Source organism: Physeter macrocephalus, chromosome 6 (genome assembly GCF_002837175.3).
Source record: "Physeter macrocephalus isolate SW-GA chromosome 6, ASM283717v5, whole genome shotgun sequence".
Taxonomy (NCBI): Eukaryota; Metazoa; Chordata; class Mammalia; order Artiodactyla; family Physeteridae; genus Physeter; species Physeter macrocephalus.
Genome location: NC_041219.1, coordinates 25,248,699 through 25,270,899, shown reverse-complemented (window position 1 = coordinate 25,270,899; position 22,201 = coordinate 25,248,699). Strand labels below are relative to the sequence as shown.

At 35.6% G+C, this 22,201-nt stretch overlaps 1 protein-coding gene across 2 annotated transcripts; it reads left to right on the top strand.

Moving 5' to 3' along the window:
• The first annotated feature begins 1,307 nt into the window (after positions 1 to 1,307).
• LUM (lumican) lies at positions 1,308 to 8,559 on the top strand. 2 transcript variants are annotated; one of them, XM_007123693.4, is made up of 4 exons: positions 1,308 to 1,483; positions 3,291 to 3,408; positions 3,873 to 4,760; positions 7,735 to 8,559. In XM_007123693.4, the coding sequence occupies exons 3-4, from the start codon at positions 3,893 to 3,895 to the stop codon at positions 7,887 to 7,889; spliced, it is 1,023 nt and encodes a 340-aa protein (XP_007123755.1). In that variant the 5' UTR covers positions 1,308 to 1,483; positions 3,291 to 3,408; positions 3,873 to 3,892; the 3' UTR covers positions 7,890 to 8,559. The 2 variants fall into 2 exon arrangements, with proteins under 2 accessions (XP_007123755.1, XP_007123754.1); XM_007123692.2 differs by lacking the exon at positions 3,291 to 3,408 and having other exon boundaries at positions 1,309 to 1,483.
• The last annotated feature ends 13,642 nt before the right edge of the window (positions 8,560 to 22,201 follow it).

Here is a 22,201-nt window from a genome sequence, read left to right as displayed (position 1 = left end):
AGCTGTCTCTTACAATGAGCCACTAATTATATGTGATTGGTCTATTTGTCTTTCTTTTCTTGATTTCTTCTAAGTTTATTCATGTCCTCTGTTGTAAAACTGAGGCCTTTCTAAAATTTTCTTGAAATGTTATGCTATAAATTACCTTACCATTCTATGAATTACTTTCACTAAGATTATCTTTTGTTTTTTTAACAGTTCTCTGACAAAAATGAGACATTTACACTAATATTAATTTTTCGGGCAAATGTATCAGTGGCCATGGAGATTAAATAACTTTCAACAGGTCTCATAGCTAAAAAGTGACATATTTAAGTTTTTTTAAAAGGGACAAATCTTACAATGTGGCAACTTAAAGTATCTGATTCTAAGAGTTCTCATAAACATGAGGAAATGAAAATTTTGGAGGGAAAAAATCATATAAATAAAGCTGATACAATCACAAAATGAAATAGACAAGATATTGAGTAGATCTCTCATTTTCTAGAAGCATGCATCAGGAAATGATACGGAAAGATATACCAAACCAGGCCTTTAGGAGATTACAACTTAGCATAATTTTTAGTTTTGAAAAAATATTGCTAGCATGCAAAGACAGAGTGAAAAATAATTACTTTGTGATATTTTTAGTATACATTTATTTCTTTCATGTTCTTTTATGTTTTTTGGCAATAAGCCATAGAATACTCTCCCCAAGTAAGGTTTTGGATGAATTCCTAAATTAAATCCACAAAATGAGAAACAGGCAGAATATTACTGATTGATTCCAGACCTGAAGAGCATAAAATGAGTCTGTTTAACATAAGTAAACTGGAAATGTTGTTGCTTATCACTTGTATCAGAGTATAAATGAAGCATTTAAATATTTTAGAAACAAATGTAAGCTTCCCCCTTGGCTAAAAATTAAGTGAGTCCAAGTAAATCAGTATAGATTTCACGAGTAATGAGCAAAAAGGATTCAATTCTTCTGAGTTTGCTCATTTGCATTTTTCTGAAATGGTTTACTCTGTTGATTTATGTGACCTTTAGATGAACATGATAGTTAGCTGAGAGAATTGCATTTAATTGTTTTCACAGCTATAGAAGTAAAGGGCTTTGTAAGAGAAATGTTCTCACAGGAGATGCCTCATTTGCAGCAGTACTCAATTTGGGATTAAAAGCTATGGTATTGGGGCTGGTTCAGCAAGTATCTCTCTCTTATTCCATAGGGAGTGAGCTGGGCTGTCCTTGCTCACCAAGTCCACCTGCACCTCGTTAGAGAGCAGAATGTTTGCATGCCACACCACAAGATCCCCACAATGACATAACTCCATTCAGAGACTGGCGTGACTGGGCTGGGTTTCCCCCACTCAGCTCTTGTATCACTAAGAATCTGGCAGCCAGTTCCGTCCTGACAGAGTTTACAGCATATATTGGTGGATTCTTGTCCACCAAGCAGAGCATCTGCTTTAAGAATTAACGAAAGCAGTGTCGAGACAGTAAGGTAAGTGCTGTTTTAACTATAGCACTGGGGATGCTGACTGTTTGGGACGGTGTTTATTGTAACAGGAACAGAAAAAATTCCGGAGCAACTTTGCCAATTGCTATTCAACAGCAAATCCACAGTTTTGAGCATTTATTTTCACATTTTGCTTAATATACTTTCCATGATTTATGGGTTTGAGATACATTTTATACAGTCTATAATGCCTTACTTAGCTAAGGAAGTTATTAAAAAGTTTCAAGGTTGGGATGAGAAAATTAGACACAGTGAAAAAGTATGGCATTTAAAATGTTTGCTATTTCATGCTAATTAGTTAAATATGTTAGTATTGTTAGAACCTAATTTTGGAGCAAAGAAGGGCCATTTCAATCAGTCATCAAAATATTTTGTAACAAGTATGTTGTTATAATTTTTTATAATTTGTCATAAACATTTTATGCTGTTTTAAAATGTGAGCTAAAGGATTATTTATTTCTATTTTGTTAATTTTAAGATTTGGATTATGGATGTATGTCTTAAGAAACAGGAACATGTTTTAAAGAAATTCTGGTAAATATGATTTACTTTTTGAAAAAAAAGCATTTTCTTCAGAGCCACAGGTATTTGAAAAAACTGGGGGACAGTAAAGCGTGGTTTTGCTTCATAGTGGAGTCATTATATGGTTACAGATTCTCTTTGAATTCAGAGCCCTTGTTTTGACTCTGCCAAAAAATATGGAAGCATTTTCCATTACTATTCACACTATAGGTCCCATGTCTAGTTTAGTGTCTACTGAATTAAACTAAGGTGGAAGCTTATTAATGAAGTAAGAAAAATCTTTACAACATTAACATAACTGTAACTCGTAAAGAATCCTATCATTACATTAGCACTATATAATAGATCTCATGGCCAAGTCCTGTCAACTAAATTAAATGACTCCATCATAATCTTAAAGAATAATTTGCAAAGAATCTGGCTACATTTTGTCAGTTATAAGAGTGATTCTAACAACGTTTTTGAGTGTTTCATCTGCTAAAATAAAGTGCTTTATAATTCCAAGTTAAAGCAAAGCAAAGATGTTTAAAATTCCTGATAGTAGAAAATCCTGCTCATCCCAAACTACCTAGATCCAAAAGCTTGTACCATGTTTCTCACAGGAAGAGATTTTATTTCATGGTATCCATTGGAATGTGGATACTGCTTCACATTAACAATTTCCCTCCCAGAGTTACCAATTGCTCAGCTATAACTTCTCATTCTACAAAAGCCCAACTCTTATATCCTATTTCCCTTTACCTAAATTGCTGACCCGGTGCTTCCCCAAGTGATTGAAATGTTCTTCTTGGAACCTCACCTTGGAAAGGGGTTCATATGAGAAGATCTCTGTTACAAATTGTTTTTAATTTATATTCTCAAATTTATCCTTTCCTACATGGCACTTAATGCCACTGTTTAATACAGACTTTCCTCAGTTCCACATCTCTCCCACTTTCCACACAGTGAGAGCACTAAAATCCAGATAAGCAAACCCCGCCTTCTTAAATTTTGAAATGAAGAACGTAGACAAATTGTGAGTGATTGAGAGAAAGAAAAACATTCATTCAAATCTTTGAAAAGAATATCATTCTCTACCAGTTAGACCACTTTCTAGGTTTAAAGTTTGTGACATTTCCTTGATTAATAAACATTAATTTTACTAAACGTAATATACTAAATATTAATTTTCAAACACAGTTTTGTAATGTGCTTAAAAGCATAGAATGTTAAACAAAAGGTGAAATAATATGCACACACCCCCACCAAGACTTCTGTTCCCCTTCCTCAGAATCAACAACCATAAAGACATTTTTAAAGGAACGTGCCACGACTGCCACCACGCCCCCTCCACACACACAGAAGAACAGCTTTCCTCCAGACAACATCACAGATTGCCCACGTTTTCAGTAAGGATCTACTTAATGAGACATTTCAATGATGCTGAATGGTGGGGTAGAGGGTACAATTTACAATTGTCTTCTCGTTTTCATTTCTTCTGGTTTTGAAGGTATTCTGAAGCAGTGTTCTAACATGGTGGTTAATGGGCACCTCCCAGAAACCTCTTGCAGCGAGATATTTAATTAAGGAAGGACCTAGAGAGGTTGACTGGGATAGTTAGGCCTGGCTCGCCCAGAAGGGGGCGCATGTGAATGCAATCTGCCCTGGAATCTGTTCACTTCCCCACCCGTTGTAAACGTATATCCTTAACCTACTCCTCAAATGCAAATTAACAAGGCATCACTAGTGCATTTAAAAAAAAGGCAGTATAAAGTAATAAAATTCACATTTGCTAATGCATTTTCTTTCTTCTTAGTATACTTTTCCTGAAAGGATACTATTTTATAATAAAACTTGTTTCCACTTTATTTAGGATTCAAAGCATTTGCCAAAATGAATCTAGGTATGTTTCCTCTCCTCTTGGCATTAATTGGCTGTGCCAGCGGCAGCTACTACTATGAGGATTATGATTTCCCCCTATCGATTTATGGGAGATCATCACCAAACTGTGCACCAGAATGTAACTGCCCCGAAAGCTACCCAACGGCCATGTACTGCGATGAGCTGAAATTGAAAAGTGTGCCAATGGTGCCTCTTGGAATCAAGTACCTTTACCTTAGGAATAACCAGATTGACCATATTGATGATAAGGCCTTTGAAAACGTAACTGATCTGCAGTGGCTCATTCTAGATCATAACCTTCTAGAAAATTCCAAGATAAAAGGAAAAGTTTTCTCTAAACTGAAACAACTGAAGAAGCTGCATATAAATTACAACAATCTGACAGAATCTGTGGGCCCACTTCCCAAATCTCTGGTGGACCTGCAGCTCACTAACAACAAGATCTCAAAGCTGGGCTCCTTTGATGGACTGGTTAACCTGACATTTATCCACCTTCAACACAATCAGCTGAAAGAGGATGCTGTTTCAGCTGCTTTTAAAGGTCTTAAGTCACTTGAATACCTTGACTTGAGCTTCAATCAGATGACCAAAATGCCTTCTGGTCTCCCAGTATCTCTTCTAACTCTCTACTTAGACAACAATAAGATCAGCAACATCCCTGATGAGTATTTCAAGCGTTTTAGTGGATTGCAGTATCTACGTTTGTCTCATAATGAACTGGCTGATAGTGGAATACCTGGAAATTCTTTTAATGTATCATCCTTGCTGGAGCTGGATCTCTCCTATAATAAACTTAAAAACATACCGACTGTCAATGAAAACCTTGAAAACTATTACCTGGAGGTCAATGAACTTGAAAGTAAGTAGAATGCTGTGCCTATGATTGATGTTTCCTCAAGGTTTTAAATGCCTAAGTTGTGTGACACAAATACTGCATCTGGCTCCAGTTTAAAAAAATGAAAATGCCAACAAAATATTTCTCTAGAATATAGAATTCTAGCTTAGTTATTTATCCAATATCTGGCTTTGCTTTGGAGAGTCCAGATAATAAACCATTAAGGTCATAGAATTTAAGCACTCATTTCTTCAAATGTAATACTCTGGGCTAATTAATCCTGCTGTGTTATCTCTTGATTTTTATCTGTTTATTATTTGCCTCCTTCATGACTTCGATTTGTGTCTACGTTTATTTCTTGACAAGATGTAGCTGAGGGAGAAATCAACAAGTCCACAACCAGCAGAGGCTTTTACATCTCTCTCCTGCTTGTCCCCAGAGCAGCCCGTGTACGCTCACGGTCTCCTCTGACATCTTTACTTGGCACTCAACATATTACTCTGCTATCATGACCATCATCTATCTCTGTTATCCCTGTTATGGTTGGTGTGTATGGTCTTTGTGGTGTTCTTATGAGGACTGTGAGACAGTTTAAAGAGGAGTATGATAAGGGTTTGGAATATTTTTTACTAGAATTACAAAGCCCCTTTTCTTATACACAACCCTTCACCTCATTTGATTTTCCCACAGTTTCTCCTTCCTTTCTCTTACTTCCATAGTTTATTTTTCATTTATCTGCTGGGTGGGAGTTTGACCTATTCCACTTGAGCTGCTTATGTACTCTTCTGGTCTCCTGGGACATTTTTCAATTTAAGCTATAAAGATACAGATCGGAAACTGACATTCACCAATCCCTACCTTATTCTTTAATGGAAGTTGGAAGAAGCAAAAACCTATAATTCACAGATGAAGTTTTTAAAATGAAAACTCAGGTGGGAAACACTGATTCACATAGTAAATGATTTTATGTGCAAAATAATCTATTGAAATGGAACATCTTTATATTATAAAAGTTGGTTCCCTTGTCATACTGGGTAAGGATATTGACTTATCAGAAAAAAAAATTTCAGTGTGCCTTATTAATATAATTCTGCAATAGTAATTCTGTATTTCTGCAATAGTTTCATGGAACTCCTAGTAGGGTTGGGGTGTTCTCATGAAGGAGTCCCTGATTGCCAACTCTGCAATACCATGTGTTCTTTCTTGTGTCTGCAAAGCTTGTTTGTCATATGATACACAGTCAAGCTATCAGAGCTAAACCCTTACAGCTGTTTCCAGGGGAAAATTCACTATGTGGCAATATATGGTCCCACATTATAAACATTTGTGGTCAGGCGGAAGGATACTCAGACAGGCCAAAATGCTAATGGGATTTAAGATGTTTGAGGGCTGAAGAAATCCATTAGATTTGGTGGGTGGAGGTTAGCTGGAGGAGAAAGGCTACCTCCTACTCTGAGACAAGAAAGGGGAGAGAGATATAGATGCAGGGGCATTTGAAGGTGGAAAAAACAGTTTTCACTGTATGAGTAAAAAAGGAAGAGCCAATGTAGGAGATGGGACAGATGGACTATGGGAGAAATGCCAGCAGCTGCTCAGTGCCTATAGCTAAGACTGAAATCCTAATGCCCAGCACATACAGTCATTTGAAAGTGAGTAGTTACCTTTCTCCCTTCCTTATCCTTGACACTTAGGTTTACACATTTCAGGAATTCTTGCCGTGCGACTTTGCATGTGTGTCTGCAACTTAGTTTATCTTGCTGCATAATAATTTTGCATACCAATTGCCCACCTTCTCTTAAGGTCAAAAGAGTCCCTTAATGTTTTTCTAATATTAGGAAATACCCAGCCAAAAACAAGTTTTAATATTTCAAACTTGCAACTTTTAAGCATTAAGCTAGTCACAGATCTTCCTAGTGTAAAGCAATTTAGAAAACAGAAAAAAGTAAAAGGACACCAATAATTATTTAGTACAGAGTATGTGCTAGTACTGTGTGAAGTGCTTTACATACCTTAATTAATGTAATCTTCATGCCACACTGTGTGACACATACATCTAAAAAGAAGATCTGATAAATGTCTCAGATGGTAAACGACAGAGGTAAAAAACTAATATAGACCTAAACCCATGTTTTTTCCATTGTTCCATACTTGAGAGGCAGATACCGTAACCAAGAACCCTGGAATTTGACAGATGAGTTATTTAAGACAACATCTTAGGGGAAAGGACTGCAGTGTGTTTGGGCTTCCATTGAAGTCTCTGTTAGCTAGAGTTGAAGAATGAAGGAAAATAACACGATACAGGACCAGATAAGGTTAATCTGAAATAGACTTGGGCAACCATAGGCAGTTTCTATATACATACACAGACCATGCTATCCAGTAACCTTCTTAGTGTCCATTAAAAATTAAATCAGTTGTTCATTTGTGGCAGCTTTTTGACCACAGAAGAAAAGGGCATGAGCTGAGATGGTGGACATTCCATGATTTGGTTTTTGCTTTGGAGCTTTGAATCTTTGTCATGAAGTGCGGTTGTTGGAAAACTGTTTAGAGATCATCTATTTAACCCCTTTTATTTTAAGAGGCAAAAACCCAGAATACTTACACTGGTGAGATTGCTCATATAACAGCATCAATCTTAGGTTTCCTCAGGCTAGACTTAATATTTCAAACTAAAGCTTAGACAGTATGACACATTCACTGAGTGTCATTCTACAAGCAAGTATTTCTAAATCAAGAACTTAAATAAGTTCTCTTCCTTGAAACATTTCATTAAATCTTCTGACCTACCATAAGTATTCTTTACTAAATATTGCTGGGCTATTTGGTAGTCTGAAATATTCCTTTAGTAGTTCCAAATTCAAAGATACATCAAATAAGTGGGAAAAAGTTTTATTGGATATTATTATAGATTTGAAAGTTTTAAAAAATGATGGTTTCAAGCCCATGTACTAAAAAGAAAAAAAAAAAGATTGAAGTGTTTCATTCTTTAATTTTCCAGAGTTTGAAGTAAAGAGCTTCTGTAAGATCCTGGGACCATTATCCTACTCCAAGATCAAACATTTGCGTTTGGATGGCAATCGCATCACCCAAACCAGTCTGCCACCTGATATGTATGAATGTCTACGTGTAGCAAATGAGATCACCGTTAATTGATATCTACTAATTCCAATTATATTGAGATATATCCTGGAACAGCAGTTTATGGTTATGTTTATTTGTGTGTCAGTTTTTATAGTATTCATTTTGTGTTGCTGTTTATTACTTCCATAAATTTCAAATTCTGAGGGAAAATGTTTTGTAAACATTTTACTACTTTTTTAAAAGAAAAGATGAAAGGCAGGCCTGTTTCATCACAAGTACAGACACACACACACACACACATAGACAATAAAATTAATGCTTTATTTGTAAATTTAGTGTTTTTTTTCCTATCTCCTGTCAGATGATGTGAAAAGCTTTTTACTGGTTTCGTGGAAGTCAGCCAAGTTTTATAATTTCTAAACCTTAACTTAATGTGCCAAAAAGCATGGATTACATGCATATGGATGTTTACTGTCTTGAAGCAAATTATCTCAATGTTCAAATTTGTTTAGCTGAAAAATAGATGGTAAATTTTGAGACAAATGATCTTGCAAATTAGACAAAATTCATGAAACCACATACAATTAAAGCAGTATTTTTAGTGTTAAGAATATATACTTACCTAATGAAACTTTTCTTTTCTAGAATTATTTTTCACTCTAAGTCATATGTATGTTTCTTTTTGATTATTTGCATGTTATGTTTAACAAGCTAATAGCAAAATAAAACATAGCAAATGGCATCACTGTGTTTGACTTCTTGTGAAATTCGTAACTCTCCTATAAAAAATAGATAAAATAATAGATTAGAATTCAAAAAAAATCTCTAGCCTGAAATATTTTACTTGTGTTAAATAGAATTTCATTAACTAAATTATCTGCTTCTAGCATCCACCTGTAAAGAGTTTTTAAACATATCTTACAATAAGTACTTAAAAGTGTGCAGATCCCAATTGTGTCCTACAGTTCAGCTCAGTTCTGACAGTATGTGCCTGGAGATGGTGTCGGATTGTACAGGTTAAGCTTTCAGTCCTACAGGACTGCCCTCCCTCCCCACTTCAGATGCCAGTTGAAAGCCCAGATTGTTACCTCCACTTCTGACCAACAAGCTGTACATCAGAGGTTCCCAAGACCCTGTCCTGGACTTGAGGAATTTGCTGGAGCAGCTCACAGAACAGGAAAACTCTTTACTCACTAGATTATTCATTTATTATAAAATGATACAACTCAGGGGGGACGTCCTTGGTGGTCCCGTGGTGAAGAATCCACCTTGCAATGCAGGGGACACGGGTTCGATCCCTGGTCGGGGAACTAAGATTCCCACATACCGCTGTGCAACTAAGCCTGCGTGCCACAACAGCTGAGCCCACACGCCTCAACTAGAGAGCCTGCGTGCCGCAAACTACAGAGCCCACGTGCCCTGGAGCCTGCGTGCCACAGCTAGAGAAGAGAAAAAGAACCCGCATGCCACAACTAGAGAGAAGCCCATGTGTCATAATGAAAGATCCCGCTTGCCGCAACTAAGTCTCAACACATCCCCCAAAAATAAATAAATGAAATAAAATGATACAACTGAGGAACAGCCAGATTGAAGAGATGCAAGCAAGGTATGGGGAAAGGGTGCTGAGCTTCCATGCCCTCTCCAAGCACGCCACCCTCCCCAAATCTCCACAGGTTCACCAATCAGAAAGCTCTCTGAATCTTGTCCTTTGGGTTTTTATGGAGGCTTCATTTCATAGCCATGACTGATTAAACAGTCATTGGCCATTGGCAATTGAACTCAATCTCCAGCACCTCTGCCCTCCCAGGAGGTGAGGGGGAGCGACTGAAAGTTCAGACACTCTAATCATGGGTTGGATCTCTTGGCAACATGCCCCCTATCCTTAGGTTACCTAAGAGCTTTCCAAAATCACCTCATTAACATAATAAAAGACACCTTATTGCTCTTATTCAGGAAGTTCCAAAGGCTTTAGGAGTTGTGAGCCAGAAACCTTGGACAAAGACCAAATATATATATAAGAAATATATTTTGATCATCTGAATGACCAAATATATATTTCTTATAAATCACAATATTACAGTATTTAAATCTCACAGCTTCCTTGGATATTTGTCATTATTTCCATTCCTGTTGGTTTTACAGATTTATACACAATGATATTATATCAAATAAAAAGCAGCTATAAGATCTCAGCAGTCACTAGTTGGTTGTAAGCAAAAACAGCAGATAACTCCCAGGACAGAAAATGTTGAATGTATATAAAAGTTTCAGAAAATGAGATTTAAAATATCACTTTGTATTGAAACCACTATATTTGTAACATAACGTTAGAATTTATAATACAGAAAAAGGATATCCATGATTCTATACAATGGGAAATAGTAAGGCATATAATTTGTAACTTCTACCTACCTAGTTAACAGTAAAGCATATGTTTGGAGCCAAATGTTGTTCAGTCAAATATACTCATCCCTGTATGAGCGTATATATAGTCTCAAATGTGTCTAAAAGAAAGGCATCATCTCTCAAGTATAATATGTTTTAACAGAACATTTTTAGTGAACTCTATCTTGTGGTTAAATGGCCTGTCATCAAAGGACCATTATCAGTTAAGACAGCACTGACTGGCTGATGTGTGACATGTATATTATGTAATTCTGAAAACAGCAATTTCCCTTGTAGTTAATGTTTGGTTGACAAGGACCAAATTAAGCACAAAGTCACACTTCTTGCAGAAGCATCTGAAGAAGACACTAGTCAGATACTGTTTGGGGACAGCTCCTCTTTCTAGCGGCCAGAGCCCATCTCTCCAGGGCAGAGCTGGAGAAGAGAAGATACTGCTTGCTCTTTCACTCATTGTGACAGCCTTAGGGAGGAAAGGATATTGAAGATTCTTTATCTGTTCTTTTCTCATCCCTCCCACTCCCACCCCAGTTATGGTAACGTTTTCCAACATTTCAAGTGGATAATCAGCATGTTGAAATGATTTTCTAAATGCAGATTACCAAACACAGTGCCCCAGATACACAGACCTGATAAGTTATGCAACATAGGATTCCACAATTTTTTTTTTTGGAATTTCTGAATCTTATCATATGAACTTTTTTTTTTTTGCGGTACGCAAGCCTCTCACTGCTGTGGCCTCTCCCGCTGCGGAGCACAGGCTCCGGACGCGCAGGCTCAGCGGCCATGGCTCAAGCACCTATCCGCTCCGCGGCATGTGGGATCTTCCCGGACCAGGGCACGAACCCGCGTCCCCTGCATCAGCAGGCGGACTCCCAACCATTGCGCCACCAGGGAAGCCCGGATTCCACATTTTTAAAGAATATAAGAATAAGTGATTCTTATACTGGTGGTCAGCAATACACATTTTTTAAAACACCGACTTAGTGTGATCCAGCCATTGAAATCCCAAACAGTTAAAAAGCAGAAACGTCCTTTTCTTTAGGGAAGCAGAATAGAAAGAAGCATGTCATTTGCAGTACATATACATGAGAAAAAATATTATTTTTCCTGTATTCTAATTTATTTAAGCTAACTTCATGAAGATAACATGTACCACCTCTGCCACCCAACTAACTCAAGATTTGCTTCACAGATACTTCTTGCCTGTCTATGCTCCTTTCTCTCCAAGAAAAGGTACTCCATCAAGAGAGACGGCTTAGGATTTACTTTGATTAAAGGTTCAAGAAGGTTCCTTCAAGAAGGAAATGGTCAAAACAGGGTGAATTTAAAGCAAGAACTTCTCTTGACTATCTCACTAACAATGATTCTGATTTTGTCTCCTTCTAGATAAACAACCCCATGAATGGATTAAAGCAATGATGCATGTGGATTATTAGTTTTTACTAAGATTGATTCACTGGAGACTTAACTATCGACCCTGATTTGGCACAGGGAGGTGGGGAGAAGGGGGAATGGAAAATGAGAAAGTCCTTCAACATCTCCATTTGAAAATCAAGGCTAAGTTATGCTTTTATGGTGAAGGAGAACTATGATGTCCTTGGGTTTTGAGGTTTGTGAGGAATTATCATGCCCTAATAAGTACAAAAATACAGATGGAAGACAGACCACTAAATGAGCCAGAGGAATGTTGATTTCTTAGTTAAAAGTTCTCCAACTGGTAATAGCTGTTTTCAGAAATACTGGAGAGTTTAAAAGGTTGGTTTTACAAAGGACTGTGAATTTTTTTCCTTGTGATTTTTTAAGTTTGGGTTCCGGTTTTTTCTATAGCAGTAATTTTATCATAATGATGGCCTTCGATTTTTCTTTGGTTGGATTTTGCAACAACCATGTAAACTTGTTTAACATTTTACTCTCAAGTAAAAGAAAATCCTCACTTGAGTTAAAGTGAACTCTAAAGCAACTTTACTACCAGGAACTAAAGGTGTATATAAAATAACAATGTTATAAAATTTAAAGTAGACATGCTATAAGTATATGAAATAAACAGAAATGAATTTTTAAAATATCTAGCTAGATATTTTTATTCATTCACTCATGCATTCAGTAGATTTTGTTTCCTAATAAGATATAAAAAATTGAACTACAACACATGTAGGGAAAAGTAGAAATTTAGGCAACATAAAAAGAGTGAGATCCCATGCATTTTTAGCTCACTTTATTAACCCCTGGTTTGCACTTTTCTGTGTAGTAACTCCTCTTTCACGTTTTGATTGACCTAAAGAGTATCACCTATATGTTTGTCTTGTCCCCTTAAAGTGTAACTGCTGTTCTGTAAAAGAGAATACATTCTATGTTTTAAAAATATTCAAGAGCTTTAGCCACCTTATCTATGAGTTATGTCTCAAATAAACCCCTCTCTATTCCCACTACCACTGCTTTACTTTATAATTTGCTCAATTTTCATCTAGATTTCTAAAGATTCTCATGTTTTGCTTAATTTCATCATCCACAATGTTACCAGAGTGAGTTTTTCTAATATATAAACCTGGTCCTTTATTATTTACTTGCTTAAAATGATTCAATGATGCACCATCATTTTCAGGATGAGACTCAGGCTCCACAAGACAGCATACTAGTCACCTAGGATATCAAATGTCCTGTTTGATCTGGCCCTTGGTTACCTTTACAGCCTCATCTCTAACCAGGCTTGCCAGGTCCCATTGGCACCGTGTTAAATCACTTGATGCTGCAACCATATTTACCATTCTGCAGCTGGTTTTGCTCTGGTGTCTATGAAAACTCTGTCTTTTCTTCCTGGGATCTCTTTATGCTCCTTCTACTTGGAAACACTGACACAAACTCTTTCAAACTCACCTTAAGGTACTCTGTCCTTTTGCCATAAATCCCTCTTAACCTCCTCAGAATTAATATCCTTTATCATAATAGGAAAATCCTGTTTCATAAAAATAAAAATTCTTTATCAAAGTTCTGAGCTAGAATTAACAGCTCCCTCTATTGTGCCTCTATCTGTAACTTTTCCATTAATTCATTCAATAAATATTTATTGAGCTTCCACTATACTCCAGGAATGGCGTCAGTGTCAGGAATTCAGTAGTGAACAAGACCAACAAATTACTCCCCTAAGAAAGTTGACGTTCATAAGGAATTCAAACAATAAAGAAGATAAATTCCTACTCTGTGACTCGATGTTAGGTACTGATATGTGCTATGAAGAAAAATAAAGTACCTGAAGGGATAAGAGGGAGGGGAGGAAGTGGTGATTTTTGATTGGGTGATAAGGAAAGCCTTTCTGCGGAAGAGACTTAATTGTAATAATAATATTTATTTAAATTCTATTATGTATTAGATACCTTAGGGAATGCTTTTTATGTATTATTTTAGCTCAAATAATACCTATGTGGTACATTCCTACTTAACAGGGGAGAAAAGCCAAGATGTAAGGTCAGACATATTTTAAGTGTTGTAACCCTCATTGGAGACCAGATTTCTACTGTCAGAGTACATGTTCTGACTTGGTAGATGCCCATGGAATTAAAAGGAGCTTAGATAAGTTTATACGTGTGTCTGTAAATTCCCTCTTCCCACCCTGACAAAACACAATGCCTGGTGGTAAGTTCTGAAGATATGATTGTTGGATAGGGTTACTGGAATCACACTGCAGTGACAAGGGGATAAGTCATGGAGGTCAACCTTGACCCAGCCCTTTTCTGGCAAGCTCCAGTACAATTGCTTCTATTTGGGTCTCTTTAACTTTATGCAAAATAGTTCAGTTTATTTGAATTCATGGGGTTCATCCAGTTCTCTCTATAAATCTATTTTTAACAGAACATTCTCTATCTCAAAACTTGGGATAATGGATATAGGAGTATCAATCTATTTCTTCATAGTGAATTTGTCAACATAATTTCTGGCTTGATCTTCAAAATATATCATAGATCTGACCGTTCGCCAAGACTGGTCCAGTCCACTGTCATCTCTCTTTTGAACTAAGGCAATAACCTCCTAATGCATTTCCAAGTGTACTCAAGAGTGGAATCTTACAGTTTACTCTCAAACCAGTCAGGATGAGTCTTGAAAAAATATTAATCAGATTATGTTCTACCTCAGCTTAGGTAGCTGAACTATTTTCTCATCACACTTAAAATCTGAAGCCCTTATCATGACCTTCAAGGTCTGGTTGCCTTATCACTCTTCTTGCCCACTCCTCTCCAAACACACTGGTCTCCCTGTTCATTGAACATGCCGAATTTATTCTTGGTCCAGGTTTCTTGCATTTGTCTCTACCTGTGATACAGCTATAGCCACAGTTTATTTCCTTACTTAGCTCTGATCTCTGTCAAAAAAGACATCTGCTTAGAGTGGCCTTTACTAATCACCACATATGAAAATTTTGTATGGACTCCTCATGGGACCCAACTCATGAAAGCAATTTTGAAGGGGAACAAAGTTTTAGGCCTCAAACTCCCTGATTTTAAAATATACTACAAAGCAACAGTAATTAAAACTATATGGTACTGCCATAAAAATAGATATACAGCCCAATGGAACAGAATAGAGAGACCAGAAATAAACCCTTGCACAAGTGGCTAAATAGTTTTTGACAAGGGTGCCAAGACTGCACAATAGGGAAAAAAAAGAGTCTCTTCAACAAAATGTGCTGAAAAAAACTGAATATCCACATGCTAAATAATGAATTTCTACTCTTATCTTACACCACATATAAGATTTAACTGAAAATGGATTAAAGGTTAAATATAAAATCTAAAACTGTTAAACTCCTGGAAAAATCATAGGTAAAAAGCTTCAAGGCAATTAGATTTGGCAATCATTTTTGATTGTGAAAAAAAAGCAGATAACAAGATTTAAAAATAGACAATGGGACTACATCTAATTAAAAGCTTTTGCATGTCTAAACAAACAATCAACAGACTGAAAAGGCAATCTATGGAATGGAAGAAAATAACTGCAAATCATATATCTGATAAGGGGTTAATACACAGAATACAAAAGGAACTTCTACAACTCAACAATAATGACAACAAAACTCCAAATAACCTGATTAAAAATGGTCAGAAGAATAGACATTTCTCCAATGAAGACATACAAATAACCAATAAGCACATTAAAAGATGCTCAACATCACTCATCATTAGAGAAATACAAAACCAAAACCACAGTGATATACTACTTTATATCCATCAGGAAGGTCACTTTCAAAAGAAAAGAAAAAAAAAAGTCATTGAAGATGCCGAGAAGTTGGAACCCTTGTGCAATATCCATGGAAATGTAAACTGGTACAGCCACTATGGAAAAAAGGATGGAGGCTCCTCATACAATTGAAGATAAGATTACCATGTGATCCAGTAATCCTACCTTGGGGTATATATCCAGAAGAACTCAAAGCAGGATTTTGAAGAGATATTTGCACACCCACATTCATTGCAGCACTGTTCACAATAGCCAAAAGGTGGAAGCAACCCAAATGTTCATCAATAGATGAATGGTTTACGAAAATGTGGTGTATACATACAATGGATTATTTTGCAGCCTTAAAAAGGAAGATAATTCTGTCACATGCTACAACATCGATGAACCTTGAGGATATTATGCTAAGTAAAATAAGCCAGACACAAAAGGGCATATGCAGTATTATTCCACTCATAGGAAATATCTAAAATAGTCAAAATCATAGAAACAGAAAGTAGAAACATGCATTTTAGAAATGCAATATATAATCATTGAAATAAAAGGAGTTTTAGCAATAAAAGATATACTTGATAAAAACAGGTTCCATGAATAAAGAACAGATTGAATACAGTTAGAGAGAGAATTAATGACCTTTAAGATATATAAGTGGAAAAGTTTATAAAATGCTGCAAAAGGAGATAAAGAGAAAACAAAAAATATGAGTTTTAGAATTAAGGAAGCTAGAATAACTATTTTTAATATAGGTCTAAAAGAAGACCTGTAAAGAAAGAATTGAGAAAATGCAGAGAGAAAATATTTTAAAAGATAATACCAGGGAAATTTTCAGAGCTAATAAAAAATATAAATCCATTACTCTAGAAAGGAAAAACTACTTACAAAGGAACATCAGTTAGAATTATAGCAGATTTCTCCACAAAAAAAGAGAAAAATGGAAGCCAGAAGATAATGGCATAACATATTCAACAGTTAGAGTAAATAACTGATAATATATATTTGTGAAAATTGTTTTCAAAAACCTATTTAAAAATAAAGATGTGTACAGTTTACCACTTAGGATATTCCAAAAAATGATCTTCAAGGAGGAAACTGATCTCAGAAAAACTTTTTAAAGAGTAAGAAAAAAATTAAACAAATTAAATGACAAATATTAGAGAAATAAAACATGGTGTCAAATTATAATGAACATGTTGAATTTGTGTAATTTTTTAAAAGGACGTAGAAATATATAGTTGAGTAGGAAACATATGTAAATTAGGAAGAGTAAGATAAGTGAACATGTTTTAAGCCCTTTTATCATTAAAGAAGGAGGTCAACATATTGTTTTATTTTATTGTTCCTAAGGTAATTTTGTATGGTAAAATTTTAAGAACAAGAAAAATCAGTAGAGTCCATAAATTAAAAAAACAATATGTATTTTTTAAATTGACTTAAAAAACCCAAAGATTCAATAAATCAAAATTTAAAAAAACAAAGGAGAAAGAGTTTTTAAAAAATGAGACCGATAGAAATCGAAAGTTAAGATGGTAGAATTTTGTCAATATATCAACTTTCACAATAACACCAAATGTTTTAGTTAAAAAAATATGGTTAGCCATAAGAGAAAAGGAAAATGTAAAAGGGTAGGAAAATATATGGGGTAAATATTAGGAAAAGATCTGGTATAGCTCTAATCATATCAGACAAAATACACTTGAAGACAAAATGCGTCATTAGCAATGAAGGTTCACAACATCACAACCTAAAGTTTAATGTAATATAAAAATACATAATAATTTAAAATATATTTGCAACTAATGAATAGTATCAAAATAAACATAGAAAATTAATATAACTAAAGAAGGGTAAAGAAAGACTTTAATAGGACTGTGGTAGATTTGAACACTCCTTTAATTATTGATATTCAAGAAGATTAAAAAATCAGCAAAGATATAGAAGATTAGAACTTCCAACCTTGATTTAATGGACATATATGATATTCTATAACGAAAAATTAGAGAATTAATACCTTTTTCAAGTTCAAATAGAGCATTTATAAAAATTGATTTCATATTTGGCCACAAAGCCAAATTTGTTTTAACAAGTTTCAAAGAATAGGTAGACTATAGGTACCATTCTCAATTCATAAAATATATCAGAAGTTGACCATGAAGAAGATAATTCACATTTATTTGGAAACTAAGAAAACAATTCTAAAGCACTTATGGGTCAAAAAGAAGAAATCTGAATAAAGACTTAAAAATATAATACAAATAATGGTGAAAATATTGTATATCAGAATGAGTTTGAATCTGTGACATTAGTAATTTAAAAATAATTTATAGCCTTTAATCATGTTACTGAATTGAAAATTAATGTAATAAATATTCAATTTGATAAAGATGATTTCCTTTAAAATATGGGATAAAGAAAAGATATTCACTATCACTACTTCTATTCAACAGTTTCTTGGCAGAACTTGCCAGCATAATAGAAAAAGAATGGAATGCATTAAGAATTGGAAGATTATAAAACTCTAAATTTTTGCAGATTATATGACTGCTTAGAAAACAATGAAAGAGTCTATGGATACATTATTAGAAATAGTAAGAGAAAGTACCATTTATTTGCTTATTGAATCTCAGATCCAGTGCCATTTCTTTATATTCTGTAATGCTGGATATGGGATGCTGCAAACTAGTTCCTAGATGGCTTTGCCTGCAGAGGTTTGTCAGGGGATACACTAGAGGAAAATTGACAGATGGAAGAAGAAAATGGACTTCCAGTGTAGTTTTGTGTGTGTGTGAACTTCACAACTGATTCTAAAATTTATGTGGGAAAGCAATGAATCAAGAATAGGCAAGGAAGGACTTTCAAGACGGCAGAGGAGTAAGAAGTGGAGACCACCATCCTCCCCACAAATACATCAAAAATACATCAACATATGGAACAACTCCTACAGAACACTTACTGAACACTGGCAGAAGACCTCAGACTTCCCAAAAGCCACGTGGCTGACAGGGTTGTGGTGCTGTGGCCAGCTGTCAGGCCTGAGCCTCTGAGGTAGAAGAGCCGAGTTCAGGAGGTTGGACCACCAGAGACCTCCGTGCCCCATGTAATATCAATCAGTGAGAGCTCTCCCAGAGATCTCCATCTCAGTGCTAAGACCGAGCTCCACTCAATGACCAGCAAGCTACAGTACTGGACACCTCATACCAAAAACTAGCAAGACAGGAACACAACCCCATCCATTAGCAGAGAGGCTGATTAAAATCATAACAGGTTCACAGACACCCCAAAACACACGACTGGACATGGTCCTGCCCACCAGAAAGACAAGATCCAGCCTCATCCACCAGAACACAAGCACCAGTCCCCTCCACCAGGAAGCCTAGAAAACCCACTGAACCAACCTCACTCACTGGGGGCAGACACCAAAAACAATGGGAAATACGAACTTGCAGCCTGAGAAAAGGAGACCCCAAACACAGAAAGTTAGGCAAAATGAGAAGACAGAGAAATATGCAGCAGATGAAGGAGCAAGGTAAAAACCTACCAGACCAAACAATTGAAGAGGAAATAGGCAGTCTACCTGAAAAAGAATTCAGAGTAATGATAGTAAAGATGATCCAAAATCTTAGAAATAGAATGGAGAAAATACAGGAAACGTTTAATAAGGATGTAGAAGAACTAAAGAGCAGACAATGATGAACAACACAATAAATGAATTAAAAATTCTCTAGGAGGAATCAATAGCAAAATAACTGAGGCAGAAGAATGGATAAGTGACCTGGAAGATAAAATAGTGGAAATAACTACTGCAGAGCAGAATAAAGAAAAAATGAAAAGAATTGAGGACAGTCTCAGAGACCTCTGGGACAACACTAAACTCACCAACATTCGAATTATAGGGGTCCCAGAGGAAAAGGGAAAAAAGAAGGGGACTGATAAACTATTTGAAGAGATCATAGTTGAAAAATTACCTAACATGGGAAAGGAAATAGTCAATCAAGTCCAGGAAGCACAGAGAGTCCCATACAGGATAAATCCAAGGAGAAACACTCCAGGACACATATTTATCAAACTACCAAAAATTAAATACAAAGAAAAAGTATTGAAAGCAGCAAGGGAAAAGCAACTAATAACATACAAGGGAATCCTCATAAGGTTAACAGCTGCTCTTTCTGCAGAAAATCTGCAAGCCAGAAGGGAGTGGCAGGACATATATAAAGTGATGAAAAGGAGAAACCTACAACCAAGATTACTCTGTCCAGCAAGGATCTAATTCAGATTCGATGGAGAAATTAAAACCTTAACAGACAAGAAAAAACTAAGAGAATTCAGCACCACCAAACCAGCTCTACAACACATGCTAAAGGAACTTCTCTAGGCAGGAAACACAAGAGGAAAAAACCTACAAAAACAAACCCAAAACAATTAAGTAAATGGTAATAGGAACATACATATAGACAATTACCTTAAATGTAAATGGATTAAATGCTCCAACCAAAAGACATAGAGTGGCTGAATGGATACAAAAACAACACCCATATATATGCTGTCTAAAAAGACCCACATCACACCTAGGGACACATACAGACTGAAAGTGAGGGAATGGAAAAGGATATTCCATGCAAATGGAAATCAAAAGAAAGCTGGAGTAGCAATTCTCATATCAGACAAAATAGACTTTAAAATAAAGACTATTACAAGAGACAAAGAAGGACGCTACATAATGATCAAGGGATCAATCCAAGAAGAAGATATAACAATTGTAAATACTTATGCACCCAACATAAGAGCAGCTCAATACAAAAGGCAAATGCTAACAGCCAAAAAAGGGAAAATCAACAGTAACACAATCATAGTAGGGGACTTTAACACCCCACTTTCACCAATGGACAGATCATCCAAAATGAAAATAAATAAGGAAACACAAGCTTTAAATGATACATTAAACAAGATGGACTTAAATGATATTTATAGGACATTCAATCCAAAAACAACAGAATACACTTTCTCCTCAAGTGTTCACAGAACATTCTCCAGGAGAGATCATATCTTGGGTCACAAATCAAGTAAATTTGTGAAAATTGGTAAATTTAAGAAAATTGAAATCGTATCAGGTATCTTCTCTGACCACAAAGTTATGGGACTAGATACCAATTACAGGATAAAAAACTGTAAAAAATACAAACACATGGAGGCTAAACAAAATGCTACTAAATAACCAAGAGATCATTGAAGAAATCAAAAAGGAAATAAAAAAAAATACCTAGAAACAAATGACAATGAAAACACGATGACCCAAAACCTATCATACGCAGCAAAAGCAGTTCTAAGAGGGAAGTTTATAGCAATACAATCCTACCTCAAGAAACAAGAAAAATCTCAAATAAGCAACCTAACCTTACACCTAAAGCGATTAGAGAAAGAAGAACAAAAAAATCCCAAAGTTAGCAGAAGGAAAGAAATCATAAAGATCAGATCAGAAAAAAATGAAAAAGAAATAAAGGAAACAATAGCAAAGATCAATAAACCTAAAGCTGGTTCTTTGAGAAGATAAAAAAAATTGATAAACCATTAGCCACACTCATCAAGAAAAAAAGGGAGAAGACTCAAATCAATAGAATTAGAAATGAAAAAGAAGTAACAACTGACAGTGCAGAAATACAAAGGATCCTGAGAGATTAATACAAACAAAATAGGTCAATAAAATGGACAACCTGGAAGAAATGGACAAATTCTTAGAGAAGTAGAACCTTCTGAGAGTGAACTAGGAAGAAATAGAAAATATAGACAGACCATTCACAAGTACCCAAATTGACACTGTGATTAAAAATCTTCCAACCAACAAAAGCCCAGGACCAGATGGCTTCACAGGTGAATTCTATCAAACACTCACAGAAGAGCTAACACCTCTCCTTCTCAAACTCTTCCAAAATATAGCAGAGGGAGGAACACTCCCAAACTCATTCTACAAGGCCACCATCACCCTGATACCAAAACCAGACAAAGATGTCACAAAAAAGGAAAACTACAGGCCAATATCACTGATGAACATAGATGCAAAAATCCTCAACAAAATACTAGCAAACAGAATCCAACAACATATTAAAAGGATCATACACCATGATCAAGAGGAGTTTATCCCAGGAATGCAAGAATTCTTCAATATACGTAAATCAATCAATGTGATACTCCATATTAACAAATTGAAGAATAAAAACCATATGATCATCTCAATAGATGCATAAAAAGCTTTCGACAAAATTCAACATCCATTTATGATAAAAAGTCTCCAGAAAGTAGGCATAGAGGGAACCTGCCTCAACATAATAAAGCCCATATATGACAAACCCACAGCCAACATCGTTTTCAATGGTGAAAAACTGAAACTATTTCCACTACGATCAGGAACAAGATGAGGTTGCCCACTCTCACCACTATTATTCAACATAGTTTTGGAATTTTTAGCCACAGCAGTCAGAGAAGAAAAAGAAATAAATGGAATCCAAATCAGAAAAGAAGAAGTAAAATTGTCACTGTTTGCAGATGACCTTATACTATACATAGAAAATCCTGAAGATGCTACCAGAAAACTACTAGAGCTAATCAATGAATTTGGTGAAGTAGCAGGATACAAAATTAATGCACAGATATCTCTTGCATTCCTATACACGAATAATGAAAAATCTGAAAGAGAAATTAAAGAAACATTCCCGTTTACCACTGCAACAAAAAGAATAAAATACCTAGGAATAAACCTACCT

What these genes read in the sequence shown, in the direction of transcription:
- LUM (XM_007123693.4), top strand. Translation starts at nt 3,893, where the DNA reads ATGAATCTAGGTATGTTTCCTCTCCTCTTGGCATTAATTGGCTGTGCC. An exon ending in GGAGGTCAATGAACTTGAAA is followed by an intron (nt 4,761 to 7,734) that starts GTAAGTAGAATG and finishes TTAATTTTCCAG; the next exon opens with AGTTTGAAGTAAAGAGCTTC.